The following is a 20,159-nucleotide window of genomic DNA, read 5'->3' on the forward strand; positions in this document are numbered from 1 at the left end:
TGACTTCCTCCTGTTTCCACATCTTTTCTTCTAACTCTGGACACCTGGAATCGCACGTCTTGAATAAAACATCAACATCTAATCCTTGCCCCTGGCTCTGTTTTGTGGGAAGAGCAGGAAACCCATTAGGATAAAAGGCTGAAAGCCACTGACCTGAGTTTGTAGATTTATCTGAGATCCTTGCACCTATGGCGCCTTTGGAAGTAAAGGTTCTAGGCTGACCAAGGGGATTTTCTAATAAATTTCTGCCTCATAGTTAAGAGTTAATTAATTTTAGCTAAAGCCTTGATGAAAGACTTATTTAGGATCATATTGAGACGTACTTTAGGGTCCTGGAGATGTGACTCAGTCAGAGCTCTTTCCCATCAATAAGTAAGCCGTGGCTATCCCTTCTTCCATGCTGGCAGCCACGGGTGCTCAACACCAGCACCCACGAATTCCTTAGGGGTCGCAAAACACTGTGATGATACTGATGATCACCCTGACAGGATCTGGAGTCACCCAGGGCTCAGTACCCAGCACTGCACATAGCTGGTCATGACATATACACCTGCGATCCTTGCAATTGGCAGATGGAGGCAGGAGAATCAGAAACTAGGGTCATCCTAGGCGACAGAGTGAGCTCAAGGCCAGCCTGGGTGATGTGAGACTCGGTCTCTGAAAAAGAGAGAGAGAGAGAGAGAGAGAGAGAGAGAGAGAGAGAGAGAGAGAGAGAGAGGGAGAAGAAGGAGGAGGAGGGAGGGAGGAGAGGAGGGGAGGAGAAAGAGAAGAGAAGAGAAGGATAAGAATGAAAAAAGAGGGTTAGGGATTTAGCTCAGCGGTAGAGCGCTTGCCCCTGGCGAGCGCAAGGCCCTGGGTTCGGGCCCCAGCTCCGGAAAAAAAAAAAAAAAAAAAAAAAAAAAGAATGAAAAAGAGAAGGTGAAATAAATCCTTTAGGGACTTCTGATTATATATAGGAGATCTGACATATATACATTTATTTCCTCTCTGTCTTGGAACCTCTGCCTTTCAAAATGATAGAAAATGTATAAACCTTCTCATAGAGACTCAGGTCTCGAGGGGTGATGGTGGTAAGCCAGAGATGGCAGTGTGCTCAGGGACGTGCCTTAGCCAAGCAGGAAACTGTAGTGCCAGTAGGAGGGACCCTGGGAACAAGGGTCGTGGAGGGTCAGGACAGAGAACAAATTTAGAATCTCTTCTCATCTGTATCAACCAAGCCAGTGCTCCTACCCTTCTATTCCTTGTAAACGATTGGCGATTTTCCCCTGGAATTTTCTGAGCAAGGAATTCAGATGTGGGCAGAACAGACAGCAGAGGACACAGGCGAGCTGTGGTCTAGGAAGAGAATGAACACTGTGGGAATCCACCTGCTGGCCTGCCCCGAACGGCAGCAGCTGAGAGCAGAGGGAGAAGCACAAGATGTCACAGAAAGCACAAGGCATTCTACCTGGCTGGTAGGAACCCCAAAAAGAAAATAGACTTAAAGCGCCTGTTAAGAGCATGATAGAAGGAAATTCCAGGACTGGAAATCATTCCATTTCAATCCAGATTGAAATATCTGCCAAGGTTCCGTGCAGTAAATGACTGCAGCCCAAGACTCAATCGTGAAATTCACAACAGGAACATTGCGAAGTGACTAAAGGGTTCTGGTGAGTAAGGCTGGTCACCTAGGAAAGAACCAGAATCGAAAGAGACCAAGAGCTTAGGAGACAGTGGAGAATATTATAGATAATAAATTAATTATCCCAAACAAAAATTCTAAGGCCATCCATTCAGTGAGAATGGAAGACATAAGTGTGTCATTGTGTACAGAGAGAAGGAACCAAAATGTGACTAGATGACAGTCACTCCATCACCATGGCAAAGCATGATGGGAACAACATAAGGAAGGCTCACGGTCTGAGGGGCCAGCAGATCAGGGCAGAGGAGGCATGGCATCTATGGTCAAGAGGCAGAGACAGGGGGATGTTAGTGCTCAGCTCCTTTTCCTTGTTACTCCAGACAGAGGCTCCAACCCATGGAATGGTGCCACTCAGTCCAATCTAGAACCTCCTTCACAGACAAGCCCTGGTGCTTGTCCCCTGGGTGACTCCAGATCCTGTCAGGTTGATCATCAGTATCATCACAGAGTTGTGCAGTCCCTAAGGAATTTGTGGATGCTGGTGTTGAGCATCTGTGGCTGCCAGCATGGAAGGAGGGGTAGCCATTACTTATTAATGGGAAACACACCACCTTGCAACAGACAAGCTAAATGGGCCTAAATCTGAGCAGGACTGTTAACCCACCACCAAGTGACAGGAAGCAAGATGACAGAGCGTGTTAACTAGTGCGACAGAATTGCAGTATCAACTCAGAGTGTGGAAACTACAGGCTAAACAGCCTGATTACGTCAACATAAAAACGATGGAAGAAATAAACAGAGATGTAGAGGGAAACCTACAGATCAATATTTTTTAAGTTTATTTTTTAGATTACTACTTTGCATGTAAGAATGTTTTGCCTGCATGTGTACACACACACACACACACACACACACACACACACACACACACACACACACACACACACACCGTTGCCTGTGACTGTCAGAAGAGAACATCAGATCCCCTGGGACTGGAAGTAAGGTGGTTTTGCTTTGCCGTGTGAGTCCTGGAAATTGAACCAAGGTCCTCTACAAGAACAACAAGTGTTCTTTTTTTTTTTTTTTTTTTTTTTTATTAACTTGAGTATTTCTTATTTACATTTCGAGTGTTATTCCCTTTCCGGTTTCGGCAAACATCCTCTAATCCCTCCTCCTCCCCTTCTTTATGGGTGTTCCCCCCATCCTCCCCCATTGCCGCTCTCCCCCAACAATCACGTTCACTGGGGGTTCAGTCTTAGCAGGACCAAGGGCTTCCCCTTCCACTGGTGCTCTTACTAGGATATTCATTGCTACCTATGAGGTCAGAGTCCAGGGTCAGTCCATGTATAGTCTTTAGGTAGTGGCTTAGTCCCTGGAAGCTCTGGTTGCTTGGCATTGTTGTTCATATGGGGTCTCGAGCTCCTTCAAGCTCTTCCAGTTCTTTCTCTGATTCCTTCAACGGGGGTCCTATTCTCAGTTCAGTGGTTTGCTGCTGGCATTCGCCTCTGTATTTGCTGTATTCTGGCTGTGTCTCTCAGGAGAGATCTACATCCGGCTCCTGCCGGCCTGCACTTCTTTGCTTCATCCATCTTGTCTAATTGGATGGCTGTATACATATGGGCCACCACAACAAGTGTTCTTATCCAGTGAGCCACCCAACCCCTAAAATACACTTTTAAAAATAAAGCATATTGGACATTAATTCAAATAATGTATGAAAATTGCATGCCATTTATGAGGGTATTGAAACTTCAACACAGGAAAGTTTATGATAAGTTATTTTTCTTGGGCTTGGTACCATGTGTCTTTAATCCTGGCACTTGGGTCAGAGGCAAGTAGATCAATGGGTTTGAGGCCAGCTTAGTCTACATAGAGTGTTCTCAACCAGCCAGGGGTATGTAGCAAGACTTCGTCTCAGGAAAAACAGCAACAACAGAAGTTATATATTATTTTTAATATTTTTATTTTTGAAAAGCTATTAAGGTGTGTACACTTTCACATATATGTGTGCACACATTCATCTTTCTGTCTATAGCCCCCATCTCATGAGGCAGAGCCAAGACACTATGAACACAGTCAATGGCTGTTGCTCTTTGCACGGGAGTCTAGTGGTGTTGTAATCAATGATATGACTAGAATACCTCATACAAATGGCCACCCCTGCTTTATAGACTCAGGAAGTCACAGTGATGCTACTGAAGACCTCTGTGCCGAGGTGACAGGGACCCAGCAATGAAGCAGACCCGGCAAACCAGGGCTCAGCAATAACCCTCTTTCCTCTCCAGGAATCACGGCAGCTCATTGGCCACTTAAGTAAAAGACAAGGCATGTCGTTAGGACCGTAGACCTCCTCAGCACAACCCCTTCCTCAGTCCCTGCTCTGTACCTTTGAGGCCATGAAGGAGAGGTTAGCAGTGAGCAGCCACAACTCTGCGGTGGTAATGGTGTGATTAATTCCCCATCCCTCCCAGCCTCCTGGTGGTCTTCCAGGGGGAACTGGTTACCAAGAAATGGGAGGTATCCGGAGAGAGCTCAGGCATCTTCCCTCTGTGGCCTCTTGAGTACAGAGGAGATCATTAGAGGGTCCTTGTGTTGCCTAGCAACCTGTGAATACTGTTTGCTATCATGTCATTAATATGATATGAAAGTGTTTCATAGAAGACATTCATCTCGCACTAATGAAAATCAAATTTGCTAATATGACACAAAATCTGTTCTTCCTTGCGACTTTCTATACTTAAGAGGCTTATTTATTGAATTAGACAGTGAGTGGTTTGCAGACTTGAGACTGTTAAAGTATCGGAATAATGACTTTGTTTCCAATAATATCAGATGGCCCTTAATGATGTGATTATGCACTGTCACTCCGTGACCACCGTCCTTGGACCAAGTGCCCCTCCCTGGAGTCTCACCCAGACACCCATCAGCTACTTGGCCATTCAGCTTCTCTCGAAGTCGAGCCTCAGCGGGGAGAGGCTTCCGTCCAAGTCTGTCCGCTCTCCAGATTTAGCTCAATTTTTCTTCAGAGCTCTGGGACCAAAAGTTGAAGATGTTTAGCATAAAGGAAGCTCTCAAATCCCAAGCATGAGAGGGGTGGCCACACTCATTCATTTCCTTATCTTTCTAAAGACAGGATAGCAAATGACCCTAAATGTGTCAGGCACCACAAGAAATACAGACAACATCCTACTTTGAAGCACAGCGTGTTCCTGAAAACAAATGTGGAATTCAAACACGCAACCCCCAAATGATAAGCCAGTGACACCTAAAAAATGGGGGCATTCTCATCCTGGAGTTAAAACAAGGTGCCTGGCACTCAAGAGGCAGAGGCAGGGGCACATGGATCTCTGTGAGTCAAGGCCATCCTGCTCTACATAGAGTTCCAAGGCAGTCAGGGTACATAGAAGGATGCTGTCTCAAAATAAATAATAAAATAAAATAAATGGCGTGATATAGCTGTCTCCTGAGTGGCTGTGCCAGAGCATGACAAATACAGAGGTGGATGCTCACAGCCAACCATTGAACTGAGAACAAGGTCCCCAGTGGAGGAGTTAGAGAAAGGACTGAAGGAGCTGAAGGGACTGAAGGAGCTGAAGGGGTTTGCAACTCCATAAGAACAAGATTAACCAACCAGACACCCTCCTCAGAGCTCCCGGGGACTAAACCGCCATCCCAAGAGGACACAGGGATAGACCTATGGCTCCATCCACATATGTAGCAGAGGATGGCCTTGTTGGGCATCAATGGGAGAAGAGGCCCTTAGTTCTGTTAAGACTCAGTGCCCCAGTGTAGGGGAATGACAGGGCAGGAAGGCGGGAGGGAGCACCTTCATAGAAGTGTGCGGAGTCAGGGGGATAGTGGGTTTCTGGAGGGGAAACTGGGAAAGAGGGTAACATTTAAAATATAAATTTTTAAAATCCAATAAAATAAAAAGTAAGTAAGTAAGTAAGTAAGTAAATAAATAAATAAATAAATAAATAAATAAATAAAAATGGCGTGCTCAGTGTGCCCTGAAGTGTTTTTAACACATGAAAATTTAAAGCCAGCGGTCAGAATGGAGCCTGGAGGTGCCAGTGGCTAAGATGGGACTGTGGAGGTGACCGAGCAGGCAAAGACATGTGTCATCAATCCTAACACCTTGAGGTTGGTCCACTGGACCCACCTGATAGAAGAAGAGGATTGACTGCTGCAGAGGAACGGCTGTCCTCTGACCTCCGTTCAATTTGAAATATACACCTGTTGACTCAGAAATTCCACTAGTGACCGACCACAAAGGTAGACGTTCAATGGAGACGTAACCTGGGATGGTGGGAAGTTTGGAGATGTTCACTATTAGGAAAACACATTGGAATTTAGTCTCTTTATGCAATGTAAAAATGCCATTAACAGAATGAGACCAAGCTGGTGAGATGGCTCTGATGGGGAAAGGCAGACACTTGCTATCAAGCCTGGTGACCTGAGTTTGATGCCTAGAACCCACAGGGTGGGAGGAGAGGAGAAGTGGTTCATACAAGATGTCTTCCGACCTCTCCACTTGCACTGTGGCACAATAAATAAGGTCAGTTTCAAGAAACAAACTGACAGGGTTCTCTTCAGTCATTTGAAAAGCGTGCCCATATAGTAATGGAGGAATGGAGAAAGGTTCAAACTACACCAAGGAACCTTGGAGTGAGCTGCAAACATGCATGCAAAATTCTGTTTCTGTAATATTAAAACCACACTGGGCCCCCGGGGCTCTCGTGCTAGTGGAAGCCACCAGTTTGCTCCACGTTCTCTTTCCATGTTTCCTCGGTCATTTCATTCAGTGACTGTCCAAGCAAGCTTCACTCCATTCTCCCCTCCATCAACCTCTGTAAAATGTCCATGTTTGCTGGACGCTTGTTTTCAACCATCTTGTCATCTTTGAATCAGGTCACGCCTTCTCTCGTGATGTCATCATCCAGCTCTGACCGTGTGCTACTGTCAGTCTGGCCAGATAGATATAGGTTTGAGTTGGGGATTATGTGAGCCTCTCTCTCTCCTTTCCCTCTAAGCTTCTAGAAAAGAAATCAGCAGGCCGTGGCTGCCGTGGCTGCCGTGGCTCCATGGCTGCCATGGCTGCCGTGACTCTGCAATCCTCAGTTCCACAAAGGAAGACAGATAACTAAGCCCTAACTAACTATACTCTCAGGGGCTTCAGGCAACATAGCTCATAGAAGCGACTAATTAAAGGACCCCATTAACCAAGGACCAAAACTTTCCCCTTCTCTTGCTATCTGGGAATCAGAAGCAACATGACTCTAAGTATATAGTATGGACTACTCATCAACATATGGAACGGACCTGTAAGAGGGGACCCCATTCCAGCTCACAGGCCTAGACTCTTCAGAACGCCCGCCATCTTGCCTGTCTATGGAGTGAGTGACTCTTTTAATAAGCCTCTTATTCAAAAGGACAGACTGTCATCTTAATGTCCCTCTTGAATCCTGAAATCCGAGACCTGACATAATAGTGCTGTAGGTACCCTCTACACCACCTTTGAGGAGGAATAAACTCCTCACCTCTCTTCTTCCATTGTCCATGTTTCCAACCTATATTCCTGTCGCCCTCCCTCTCTAAGCCAGGAAGCTGGGTGTGTCTGTAACATCTCCTCTCTTCTCCAGTGCAGCAACTCACAAAACCATCCAGCTCCTGAGGGGTTAGGACAGCGGAGGCGCTCCACTCCGCCTCCCAGGATTCCCTCCTGTTCTGTGCAGCCACATTCAGCCGGTCCTTTCACTTCTGCCCTTACTCCATTCCATCTCACCCTTCACGCTGCCTGTAGAACTCGGGACATCAGTAGACAGTACATAGCCTACTTGTTAAAGCTCTCCATACTCTTCCACAGATGGACCCTTAGAACCTCTCCAGATCCACTGCATCTTGCCTTGTTATGTCTGGACACTAAGGCTTCAGCTCATTTCTCCTTCCCAGCATCCCTCACATCACTGTGGGTAACCCCATGCCATTCCTTCTGACCTGAATCCCCTTGTTGGACACTCACACCTTCCAGGCTTCCACACAGCCTGCTGAGTGCCCCTGGGATCAGGTCCCTGTGGGGCTCTTCCTCCAGTACACAGTACAAGACTGTGATGACCAATTACATCATCACTTTCCTGTGCATAAGCATCTTCCTGTATGGACCTAAGCATCTTCATGCTTGTACCTGAAAAACTTTTCTCAATGGCAATTCAACAAGTACAGACTTTTTAGAAACCATTTAATCTATCAGTGCCATGCAGAAGAAGTAAAGCAAGACTCTGAACACCAACTTTGTAAAAATTATTAATAGAAGCAGATGAGGGCCAGGGTGTGGCTCGGGATAGACCTTGAGCATCTGGCATGAGGCACAGCCCTTCTGTCAGCACTGCAGGAAGGGAGAAGTGGAGACCAGAGGGACAGAGGAAATTAATAAAATATTTTTATTTAATCCAATTCTAGTCAAAATGATTGCCTTTTTATTACCCAACTAAAAACAAATATCAATTAGATGTTATCTTATTTCCCTTCTTTGCCTGGGTCTGTCAATATGGTGAGCATGCATTCTATGCCTGCAGTATATTCCACAGAGCATGCACATCGCAGCGGCCTGATGGCTTGTCCCCCTCCCCCCGCCAGACCATATGGGTCTGGGTAGTTGCTCTGGACCCCAGTCTTTTAAGACAGAGCTCTCCAATGTAATCTCAGGTATCTTTGAGTTCTAAAGGAAGAGCTCTGTGTTTTATGGAAATGGAGACTACCCTCACTGAGAGGGAAGAAGTCCCTTCAGTGCTCAGTGGCCAGCTGACCCTAGCCATTCCCTCAGATTAGCCTGATCCTATGCACACACCATAAGCCCTAACTGTGGTTCCCTCACAAACCTGGCCTGGACACCGAAGTCCAGTGAACACAGGCTTGAAAGCTTGGATCTGTGGTCACCTCTTCACTAAGTGTAACACAATGAAGTGCTTGCCTTCATTTGTGCTCCCTAATAACATCAGGCTTCCCAAAGGTGACATCTGAGTATATGTGGGTGTTGAGTGGTGTATGTAGCATGTGTATGTGGTGTATATGTTATATGTGGTGTATGTGGTATATGTGGTACATGTTTATTGTGCTGTGTGTGTGTTTATATGTAATGTGTGTAAGGTGTGAATGTGTGTGACACTGCATGTATTCTGGCCTCTGTGTGTGTGTGTGTGTTATGTTGTATATGTGTATGTGTTTTTGTATGTGGGTGGAATGACATGGTATGTTAGGAATTGTTAGCAAGTTTGCTAAGTGTAGTATTTTGCTGTTGGAAAAGGCTTTCTAAAATACTGGAAATATTTTATTAAAATTGTTACCAGTCTCTCATTTTCTCTAATAAAGTCCAATTTTCTAAAAAAAAAAAAAAAATGAGTTTGCCACTAACTCCAAAAAGGAGAGGAGGAGTGAATGGGGAAGCATAGACGCTGTAAGTTCTGGGTCCCTGCAGCAGCCAGCACAGGGGTGCCTCAGATCCAAGTTCCTGGCAAACACTCCTGACCCAAGACAGACATCAGACTGCCTCCCTTTTCCGTGGCAAGCTTTAGTTTCAGTCATCCATTTGTAGGACGGGTGAGAGGGGAACAGGGTGGCAGGGAAGCTGAGCTTGGAGTTTTCGTCAGGAGAACCAGACAAGTGCTGAGTTTAACCAATCTCCCTCTGCAGTTGTGACTGGTCAGACGAGGATTGGTTCCTTCAGATGTAAGGACATTAGAGAGACTTTTACTTCAAGGCTTCAGTGATGGTGCCTCTCCCCTAGGGGGCTTTGGGTAACGAACTCCCTTTAGTGGAAAGGGGCTCTTGATGGAAAGCCTGCTAAGCCCATTGTAACTTGGAAAGGCCACGGGTGACAGGAGTAGAATTGAGAACAGCTTAGGCCTTCACTTAGATTCCCTAAATATAAACACCGTATCACACTTGTTCTATTATTTTCTCTCCCACACACCCCTTTAAACATCCCCCCCCCACACACACACACACACTTACCTCCATGGAAAGATACCACTTTTCCCTAAGGCTTGAAAGTGGTCACTTATGTGATACCCTTTGCATCTAAATACCCCACTGTCCCCCAAGAATAACTGCATTCTTCGCATTCTTGTATTCCCCCGGCCCGTGATTGTTAGAATTGTCTTTATTTTCTATTGGATGGGTTCGTTTGTTTGTTTGTTTATTGTACATTGGTATGTGTGTTGGGCCATGCATGCTCCACAGCACACATGTGGTGGTCAGAGGACAACTGTGGGAATCTCTTTCCATCGTGAGGATTGTGGGAATCCAACTTGGATTGTCAGTCTTGGTGGTGAATGCCTTAAATTGCTGTGCTATCCCACTAAGCCAACTATCAGAATTTGAAACTGACTTTACTTCAAAACAAATCCGAATCTCCGGTCATTTGAATCTCACTCACCGCCATCCTCATGCCCTTCCTCTTGCTCTGGGAACTCCTTAAATGTTGTCTGTACTCAAACTTCTCCAACTGGGGACGACCCCGTAGCCTTTTCCTTCCCTGACTAGCACCTTCAAAAGCTACGAGTCCCCCTGGTTACGGTGGCACACACCTTTAATCCCAGCACTAAGAGGGCAGAGGCAGGCAGATCTCTGTGAGTTAGAGGCCAGCCTTATGTACATAGTTAATTCCAGGACAGCCAGGGTTGCATAGTAAGACCCTGGGGAGGGGCGGTGGAATAGCTGCCCGTCTCCGGTCCTGTAGAGCGTCCGCTGCTCTAGCGTGTCTGCTGTGTCCTGTTCTTTTCAGCTTGTGTGCCTTGGAAGGAGCCTGCATCCTCCTTGGCTACTGTGTTAGGAGCGCTAAGATGCTAAGCTGCTTTTCATTCCTCCCACTAACCAAGTCACAGAGGAGCAGGGCTGCTTCTCCACCTTTGTCGTTAGTGAGTGGTGCCTGGAGGCTGTGAGCATCGTAGTTTTCATTGTTGCTTTCTTCCGCCCATGTTAGAGCATCGATGGGCACTTCCAACCCAACTCAACTATTACTATGCTGTTGGCCAAGTAGTGGCTTTTTTAAAAAATTCCATTATTCACCCTACGTTCATTATTCTGGACTTGACCACACTGGAGAAATATCCCTCCTTCCCTCTCTCTGTGTTCATTCATTCATTCATTGACTGCAGCGTGGGCTCTGAGGTTTTCCCCTTCCCACAGGCTATAATCCATCACCCACACTATGGAGTGGGGGAGATAGATAGGACTACGCTAGTTACACTGTCCTGCTTATAGTCTAGGCGTGGAGTTTAGCCCTCGCCTAGCATGGGCAAGGTTTGACCCTTAGCACTGCAGAGAAGAGGAAGAGAAGAGAGAAGACAGGTGTGCTCCACTGTTAGACCCAACAGACCCTACGTCATGAGAGACAAAGATGGTAAAGGGCTGCTTCGTCCTTCATTGTACCTGCAAGGCTCCCATGGAAGCCAGGAGCGCATCGTCTTTAAAAGCCCACCGTGGAGGGAATTCTGTCAAACGTGCATTTGTTACTTAACTCCTTTAAATGTGCCTTAAGCGCGGAGTGTAGTCTGTCCGCTAATGGTATTTCTGCTAAGCACTCCTAAAAATTTAGAGAGCAATTAATTTAGCCAAGGGAATACAAAGGTGACCTAGTCCCTTTCTGGGCTTTACTGGCGTGCATCCGTGATCTCTCCAAACGTAATTCCTCTGGCTTCTTGTCCTGTGCATTTCATGGGGTGGGGGGTTCTCTGTGCACACGGACACTTTTTTCCTTCCCTTACAGAAAATAGATAGGAAATGGGTGATGTTGGAACAAGGCTGAGTGGCTGTGAGGCCTGATGTTAGCCAGGCCCTCGGTGGCCTAATTAGAGGAAAACGATGGGGCTTTCTATAAAGAGGAGCAGAGTGAGCGGGGAAGGACAGGAAGGGAGGCCAGAGCCCTAAGAGCATCCCCCTTCCTGCAGAAGTAAATGCCAACCTCGCCTCAGACCATTAGGCCTGAGTTTATATAGCATCAACATAAGTAGGCGGACAACCGCGGGCCTCGGGCTTGTAGTGCACACTACGTTAATGCCCTCCTAATGTGAGATGTACAAAGAAACATCCCGGATGAAGTAAGAGGGGACGTACTTAGAACTGAATGAGTTCTGACTGCAGATGCCACCAGAGGTACCTACCAAACCCAGCTCCCTTTGCTGCTGATGGACAGAAAGGCTATGACATCGTGCGGTAAATGCCAACAGAAGCAACATTTTTAGGCAGGAAGCCAGTGTGCATTTCCGCAGCAAAGCAAATGATTGAATGTCTTTAGTTTCAGACTCATGACAGAAGGGATTGTCGGCCTCTAAGACTGCTGGGTAGAGCAAGGCCATCGGGAGGGACAGCAGTGGGGAAGGAGTTTTATTCAGAACCCTGCCCTGTGTGGGGCACACGGGCAAGTCTGAGTTGCACGTGTGCATCGCCCTGAACCATCCACAGTAAGGAAGGGCCATCCCTACACCCATTTTAAAGGTCAAAGGGCTGAGGCCGGGCAAGATTAGAGCCTCACTAATGTCACACAGGCTGACAAATGACAGCGTTGCCACAGAAAGAAAGGAGATGAGAGTGACCGAGCTGAAATGGAGCTGGCTGGTGTCACCCAGTGACCTCCTGTATTCCCATCAGCGGGGCAGGCAAGCAGGCAAGGAAGGTCAGAGTTTGGAGCTGGTTTGGCTCCAAGGAGATCATGGTGGGTGGCCAGATCCACAAGGATCATATCCGTCCTTCCCTCCCCTGTCCCTGTGCTGGGTTTGAACCCAGGCCTCACTCATGCCAGGCAAGCACTCTACAACTGAGCTACTGCCCAGGCTGGAACACAAGTACCGCCTTCTAAGGTGAAGCTCAAGGTTTTCCTGAACCAACTGAAAGACACAGAAAACCACATGGAGAGCGGACGGGGATTCTGGGTAACTCTCTGAGAGTGTGATCTCTGACAGGCCCGGTGGCTAACAGGACACTGCAGCTGTTCGGGAGGTTGGGGAAGGAAGATGGCTGGAGTCCAGGAGTTTCCCCACAGGTGTGTTTGTACTTTTCTCTGAGGCCAGCGACTGTAACTTCCCACGGTGATTGTGTGGATCTGCTTTCCTCAGCCTGACTGCAGGCTGCTTAGGCTATCGGAGTCCTACCCAGTGTCTGTGTGTCTGTCAATAACCCGATGCGCTGCGGAAAAGGCAGATCAATGGCTCAACGATTGGGCCACATCGACCGGAAATGGTTAGCGAGGTCCCACAAGTTGACATTTCCCAGGCCTTCTTAGGTCTGAGTGTGGGGCTGGCCAGGTGACAAAGAGGGCCCAGCCCCCACTGGCAAGGGAGCAGAGGTTGCCTGTCCTATCCAGCTCCGGAGAGTCGGACTGTCCTCCTCACCCCGCATGTCCTGCTGGGGTAGGAAACCCAGGACCTTTCCCCTCTTGTCCCTCTGCCCCTCTCCCTGTGATCTCTAGGGAGGTGTGCATGTAGGCAAGCCGCTTAGTTTGGGTTTCCATTTGTCTTTGAGCCGATGTCTCACTGCGTAGCCCAGGCTGACTTCAAACTCATGGCCTCCCAAACCCTGGTTTACAGATGTGAGCAGCCTTGTCTTGCTCTCAGTCCCCGTTTTGTTTTTTGTTTTTGTTTTTTTCTTTTTTTTGTTTGTTTTTTTGTTTTTTTGGTTTGTTTGTTTTTGTTTTTGTTTTTGTTTTTTTTTTTTGAGTATAAAAACGAATCAGTACCGTTTCTTTTAAAACTGACAATACTCAGGGAAAAATAAATTTCCCCAAACTCTTCATGAAAGCAAGTGGGCTGTGTCGCACAGTCGCTATAATTGCAGAAACTGACCCCGAGCTCAGTAAGTAGGGCCAGTCCCTGCCTCACTGTGATTCAACTCAAGATTCTTTTCAGTTTAAGTCAGGGTCAGAGCAGAGTCCAGTGAATACAACTGTACTTATAGATTGCATCCCCATCCTTTCCCAGACTGGCGATACGGCGCTTGACTCCCCATGGCTGCCGGCAACAGTTTGCCCTGTCCCTAGTGTGCCTTGCAGAGGGCCTCCAAGCTGCATGGGTTAGGTGGGTCAACACATTTCCTGCCTGTGGCCTTTCCAAGTTAGATGGGCTTAGCAGCCTCTCCATCAAGACACCCTTTCCACTAAAGGGAGTTCGTTAGCCAAAGCCCCCTGGGGGAGAGGCACCATCACTGGAGCCTTGAAGTAAAAGTCTCTCTAATGCCCTTATGTCTGAAGGAACCAATCCTCCTCCGACCAGTCACAACTGCAGAGGGAGATTGGTTAAACTCAGCACTTGTCTGGTTCTCCTGATGAAAACTGTTAAGCTCAGCTTCTCTGCCACCCTGTTCCCCTCTCACCTGTCCTACAAATGGATGACTGAAACTAAAGCTTGCCACGGAAAAGGGAGGCAGTCTGACGTCTGTCTTGGGTCAGGAGTGTTTGCCAGGAACTTGGATCTGAGGCACCCCTGTGTTGACTGCTGCAGGGACCCAGAACTTACAGCATCTGAGTATATGTGGGTGTTGGGTGGGTATGTAGCATGTGTATGTGGTGTATGTGTGATATGTGGTGTATGTGTTATATGTGGTGTGTGTTTTATTATATGTGGTATGTATTATTTGTGCTGTGTGTGTGTTTATATTTAATGTGTGTATGGTGTGGATGTGTGTGACACTGCATGTATTCTGGCGTGTGTGTGTGTGTGTGTGTTATCTTGTATGTATGTGTTTTTGTATGTGTGTGGAATGACGTGGTATGTTAGGAATTGTTAGCAAGTTTGCTAAGTATAATATTTTGCTGTTGGAAAAGGCTTTCTAAAATACCGGAAATATTTTATTAAAATTGTTACCAGTCTCTCATTTTCTCTAATAAAGTTCAATTTTCTAAAAAAAAAAATGAGTTTGCCACTAACTCCAAGAAGGAGAGGAGGAGTGAATGGGGAAGCAGAGAGGGTCTGTAGGACCATGAGCGTATCTGTAAGCTACTATAGCAGCAGAGCAGCACGGCGTGGGCTCTGTACACATCATTCCACGTCTGCCAAAACTTAAAAGGTTCACAGCACAGAGAGAACAGTCAGTAACCTCCTGAAGCAGCCCCGCTGTAGTACTGGACATGGCATGGCTGCCTCCCAGTTATTGGTGAGGGAGGCACCGGAAAACAAGTACAGGCTATTGCTAATGCCCTCAGGGCTAACCGCCATAACTGTACGGTGAGAGCCAATTACTGAGGACACCACACACTGTAGCTGCAGGACACACACACTGTGGCTGCAGGACACACAGAAATCAACCTCAAGCCAACCAGGAAACTTCTCCCCAGCTGTAGGGACACGGGCATGTCAATGGCGGACACAGCCCAGGCATGCGGGTATTCCTAAGGGAGGTGCAATCTCCCCCCAGTACTCTCTCGTTATTGTGGGTAGTGAGAATCAAGAGAGCAACACAGGACAGCTGGATGGGCTCTGGGCGGGGAAGATGGCCACCAGGACTGACAGGATAAATCTGTGCTAGAGTAGAATGGCATGAGAGAGAAGACGAGGTCACGAAGGTTGGAACTTACACCGGCACCATGGAAACAGCGACTATTTAGATCTCTAACCTAGGAACTGGCAGTGTTCTGAGATCTGCAGTGTCAGTGTTCTGTATGGGGAGTGGGACTTCTGGCAGAGTGTGCTTGGTGTCGTGACTGAGGCCTTGTTCCACTTAACTTTAAGGCATTTCCAGCTGGGGAGATGGACCAGACTATCCCTCTGAGACATCCTTCCCTTGAGGAAGCTGACTGGAGGTGTGCCCAGGAACGTAGGCCCAGAATAGCAGCCAGGCTTCCCGTGAGTGGCATGCCATTCCTCGGGCTTAGATGTCCTTGAGTAATTGAGGTCATCTGTATAGGCAAACAAGGAACACTCCACCTCTCTCTCTCTCTCTCTCTCTCTCTCTCTCTCTCTCTCTCTCTCTCTCTCTCTCTCTCTCTCTCTCTCTCTCTCTGTCTCTCTCTCTCCCCCCATCTCTCATTCTCTCATCCTCCTCCCTTACCTGCACCTTAGGGTTCAAACCCCTCGTACACGCTGGGCATGTGTTCTCTCCCATCATCTACACCCTCAGTCTTGCCTCCTCCCCCACCCTGTATGTAGCGGTGGACTTTCGCTTTTAACTTTTTCAACATGTCTTCTAAAAGTTAATTTTTATTATTTTTATTCTTTGACAATTTCACACATGTATATAGTGTATTTTGCTCCCTTACCCCATTACTGTCTTTTATACCCCCCCACTCTTGCTGAACCCCCTTCTTCTGAGAGATTCCCTCCTACTTTCGTGTCTGTTGTTGTTTTGAGGGGTGAGTCTGTGTGTATGTCTCTGTGTGTGTGTCTATATATGTGTGTCTCTGTGTGTTTATGTCTGTGTATGTCTCTGTCTATCTGTGTATTTGTGTCTTTATATGTGTCTGTATATATATATGTCTGTGTGTGTTTGTGTCTGTGTGTGTCTATGTGTGTGTCTCTATGTGTGCCTGTGTATGTCTGTGTGTATGTCTTTGTGTCTCTGTATGCATCTGTGTATGTATGTGTGTGTATCTGTATGTGTGTCCATGTGTGTTTATATGTGTGTCTCTGTATGTGTCTATGTGTGTATGTGTGTGTGTGTGTCTGTATGTGTGTCTCTGTGTGTTTATGTGTGTGTGTGTATAACCCGCTGAGTACCATCAAGGTTGTTTGTATGAGTGTGGGTAGGGGGTTATTTACTGGAGCCTGAGAAGTTGCCAGACCACAGAAGTGGCTGTACCACTGAGGGAAATGACTCTTCTGCCTCTAGCCACCACTAATTGTCTATCGTTCCTCAGGAAGGAAGTGGGGCTTCATGAGCCCCTCCACTATCGTGATGAAGTGTTGACAGCCCCATCTTTTGCAGTTCTTGTGCTGGTTACCACATGTCCATAAGAGAGTGCTTCACATCACTCCTCCCTAGTCTCCCCCTCTAACACTCTCTCCACTCCATCTCCCTTGGTGTCCCTGAATGTGAGAGGAGGGGGTGGTGATACAGAAAAACCTGGTGGTGATGTGAGAAGTTCATGGATGGAGGGCGAAAGTCTGTTAGCCTCTGCCCTACAGCAACCAAGGAATGTAAGGGGTGGGAAAAGTACTTCTCCCCAGGAGAGAGCACAGCAGCTGATTATCCACACCAAAAGGTCAGCCCTGAAAACACACATACAAATAGCATTATACAGACTAAGCAAGCGGTACTTAGGAATGTGTGTGCATATATGTACATACAGGTAGACACGTAACAACAAGTAATGAACAAGGAAGGGTGTATGGAAATGTTTGGAGGGAGAAGGGGAAGGGGGAAATGGTGTAATTATGTTAATATCAGAAGAACATTCATGGCTGGGGAAGTCCTAGGCCCTAGGGGTGGGAACCTCCTACTTCTTGCTTCCACAATGAACACCAGGTCACCATAATGCCTTTATGCATTTATACTCCTAGACTAAGTATGCTGTCAGCTTCGATCAGAAATGACAGTGTTTTCAGTGAGTGTGTGTTAGTGCCAAAATGTGAATAATAAATGACTGTTGTCCCCGCTTTTTGAGACAGATTTTCACTCTGTAGCGTGAGCTGGCCGTGAACTCACGTTATGGTTCAGTTTGACACCGAATATTCCTGATCTCCTTTTCCCTGATCGCTGGGATTGCAGGTTTGCCCCAGCACACCCTACTCATTCTCCCCTTCTTGATGCTGCCTATCTTGGGGGCGTTTTGCAGAGTTTAGCCCCCTTTAGCAGAATCAAATTCTAGGTTTGTGAAAGACAGCGTAAAGCCAGAAGTCAAAACCAGGTCAGTGTGCTGTGTGAGTCTGTGATCGCTCACTTGATTGATGCCTGCCGTGGGCAGCTGCCAAGATAGGAACCCATGGGATAATGCTATGGTGGATGTGACCAGATACATCTGCTAGGGGTGACCCATCCATCCATCCCCTCTAAACCATCACCTCAGTCTGGTGGCTCTCTGTCCCACCTTCCCAAGTGATCCTGACCCCTTCCTGCCCCTAGGAGTTCACACTTTGTCTTCCTACACAGGAGCAAGCGATTGGTTTTCCCCTCAGGTTTCCATGCGGCTCCCTCACCCTTCCCTGGGGTCTTGGCTCACTAAGCCACCGCCTCAGAACTGAGCCTTTCATCATCCTCTTCCTCAACAGTTTCTACTCTGCCGCTGCTTCATTTAATTTTTTTTCCCTTTTGTCCATTCCTTAGTCATCTCGAGGATACATTGGCAGGGATGCCTGTCTTTTGGGTCCATAGAGTTTTTTTAGGACCTGGAAGCACAGTAGGGACCTTGGGGACAAAGGGTAGATAGCAATAGCAGAGCTAATGATAGATGAACTACAGGTGGCAATTAAACGGGGAATCATGTCACAACCGGGTGCCGTGCGGACTCAAGCACAGACCCTTATTTAAATTCATCTTCTGGTGCCTGATAGCCCTAAGGAGCTCTACCTCTGCCACTCCTCTGGCTGGAAACCATTTTTCTTGTTATGTACAGACTGGTGGCACCCACGGACAGTGGCAGAGGGTGCAAAATCACTCCCAGAGAAGAGTGACATGGTGGGGTCAGGCTTGCTCAGACCTCTAGGAAGTTAACTTACCTGTCCCAAGATGTTTCCCATTACAATAAAGGAAAGGCTAACATGTCTATAAGGTGGTTGGTTGTGGCAAGAATGTATCCAATTTTCCAAGAGTGTTATCACCTTTGTCTGGGATGCTGTGAATGGTGGACAGTCATGTTCTCTGTGTAAAATGTGCTCGCTTCCCTCTGGGAACAGGTAGTAAGTCCTCACAGTAAATCTTAACCCAAGAGCACAGTTTCCCTGCAAGTGGTTCAGTTAAGCATCAGGCAGCCACGCAGAGGCCAGGCTGCATCACCGAGGTGGCCTGCTTTCTGCTCATTATTAATCCAGAAACCTTAATGATGAACAACATTTGTGTTATTTTCTACCCAAATTTAATCTGTTCATGCAGCAGTTCAGTCAATCCCACAATCTGTTTTTCTCAAATGAGGGCAGATAATGGAGACGCCGTTCTTTACAAGTCTTCAGGCTTTTAAATTCTGATAAAATCAGGATTCTTCACTGGGTCCTGCCCCAGCTCTGAATTAAACCACTTTAAATGTAATTACGGAACCTGGCCTTCCATCAGGAACATCCATTTAAAACATTGATTGGCCAGGCTGCTCTGCGAGGCTCTTTATGAGCAAACGATTGCAATGGGGCCAGAACTGTAATTTATCAAGGCAAAAAAAAGCAGGTAAATACTTTATTAGTGGTAATGAGAGGGTTGCCGGCTTAACTGAATCTCCTCTTCTCTCACCAGCTACTTCACGGAGCCGTGGTGCATGGCCCTCTTCCACGATCGTTTTATTGATCTCAAGAAAGAGTTGCGCCAAATCATAACCTCCAAGCAGGTAAGCGTGATTAGTGGACATGTGGGTGTTATTCCTTGCAAATTGTAAGCAGTTGACAGCCGTTGATCATTTGGACTTTCTCCCTCCGTTCCCATCTCATAGTGGTTTCTTAGCCCCTCTGCACTGCCTCAGATAAACTCTGGTGTCTATAAATGAAGACGGTAATGTCTCAGGGGAAGTGACTTTCCTTAAACCCTTTTCTGGACATTGCTCGTGCAATTTTTTACAAGTAGTTGTATCTTCATGACCAGCTAACCATGAAGACTAGATAGGAGTTGTTTTTACCTGTTGACAGGAATGGAAATCTCATCCTTTAGTTTTCTCTCTGTTATTGCTGTGTGTGTGTGTGTGTGTGTGTGTGTGTGTGTGTGTGTGTGTCTATAATCCCAGTACTTTGGCGGTGGAAGCAGGAGGCACAGGAGTTGATGATAATTCTCTGCTACATAGCAAGTTCCAGGCTTGCCTGAGATACACAAGGCTGTCACAAAGACCTCCTGCCCTCCCCACACAAAAATATAATAAAATCAAAAAATAAAATATGCAGAGAACTCACCCCAATGTCAGAATGTGCTAATTGTATAACTAAAACATTTATATCAAGAAGATAGAGAATTATCTGGAATTTAGGCTTCTTTCCCCAGAGGCACCTTGCTCAGCAGATACCTCTGTGGAAATAAGGAAGTATTTGTGAAACTGCATGTCAGTTCTCTTGAGACTGGAGCCCTTAGCGTAGCTGAGGAAAGTTAGTGTCTATCCCAGACTCCATTCAGACAGACAGACAGAATATCTGGGCCTTCACTGGTTTCTATCTCATTCTGACATCTGAATGGACGGTCCCTATGTCCCTTCTTGTCACTTCCACTTGAAAGCAACCGCAGCCTTGCAGGTTCTATGGTAGAGCCACCATATTGGACAGCCTGGGTGAAATTGTTTTTGTAACCCATACCATTTTCTAGCCCGAGCTCACCCACCTCACTTAATATAACCAAACCCTGTGCTTCATAGACCTTCCACCGGTGGAGAAACTGAAGTTAAAAAGCTCACCATAGGTTAGTTAAGCGGTAGTCTGGTTCACAAGCATCA

At 46.9% G+C, this 20,159-nt stretch overlaps 1 protein-coding gene across 1 annotated transcript in view; it reads left to right on the top strand.

The window, feature by feature from the left end:
• The window catches only part of Cfap61 (cilia and flagella associated protein 61), a 260,690-nt gene that overhangs the window by 229,120 nt on the left and 11,411 nt on the right, over window positions 1-20,159 (top strand). Inside the window, exon 25 of the mRNA XM_032904350.1 lies at window positions 18,986-19,076. Within this exon, the coding sequence (XP_032760241.1) occupies window positions 18,986-19,076 (91 nt within the window). The remainder of the gene's footprint in view (window positions 1-18,985; window positions 19,077-20,159) is intronic.

Source organism: Rattus rattus, chromosome 5 (genome assembly GCF_011064425.1).
Source record: "Rattus rattus isolate New Zealand chromosome 5, Rrattus_CSIRO_v1, whole genome shotgun sequence".
NCBI classification, from domain to species: Eukaryota; Metazoa; Chordata; class Mammalia; order Rodentia; family Muridae; genus Rattus; species Rattus rattus.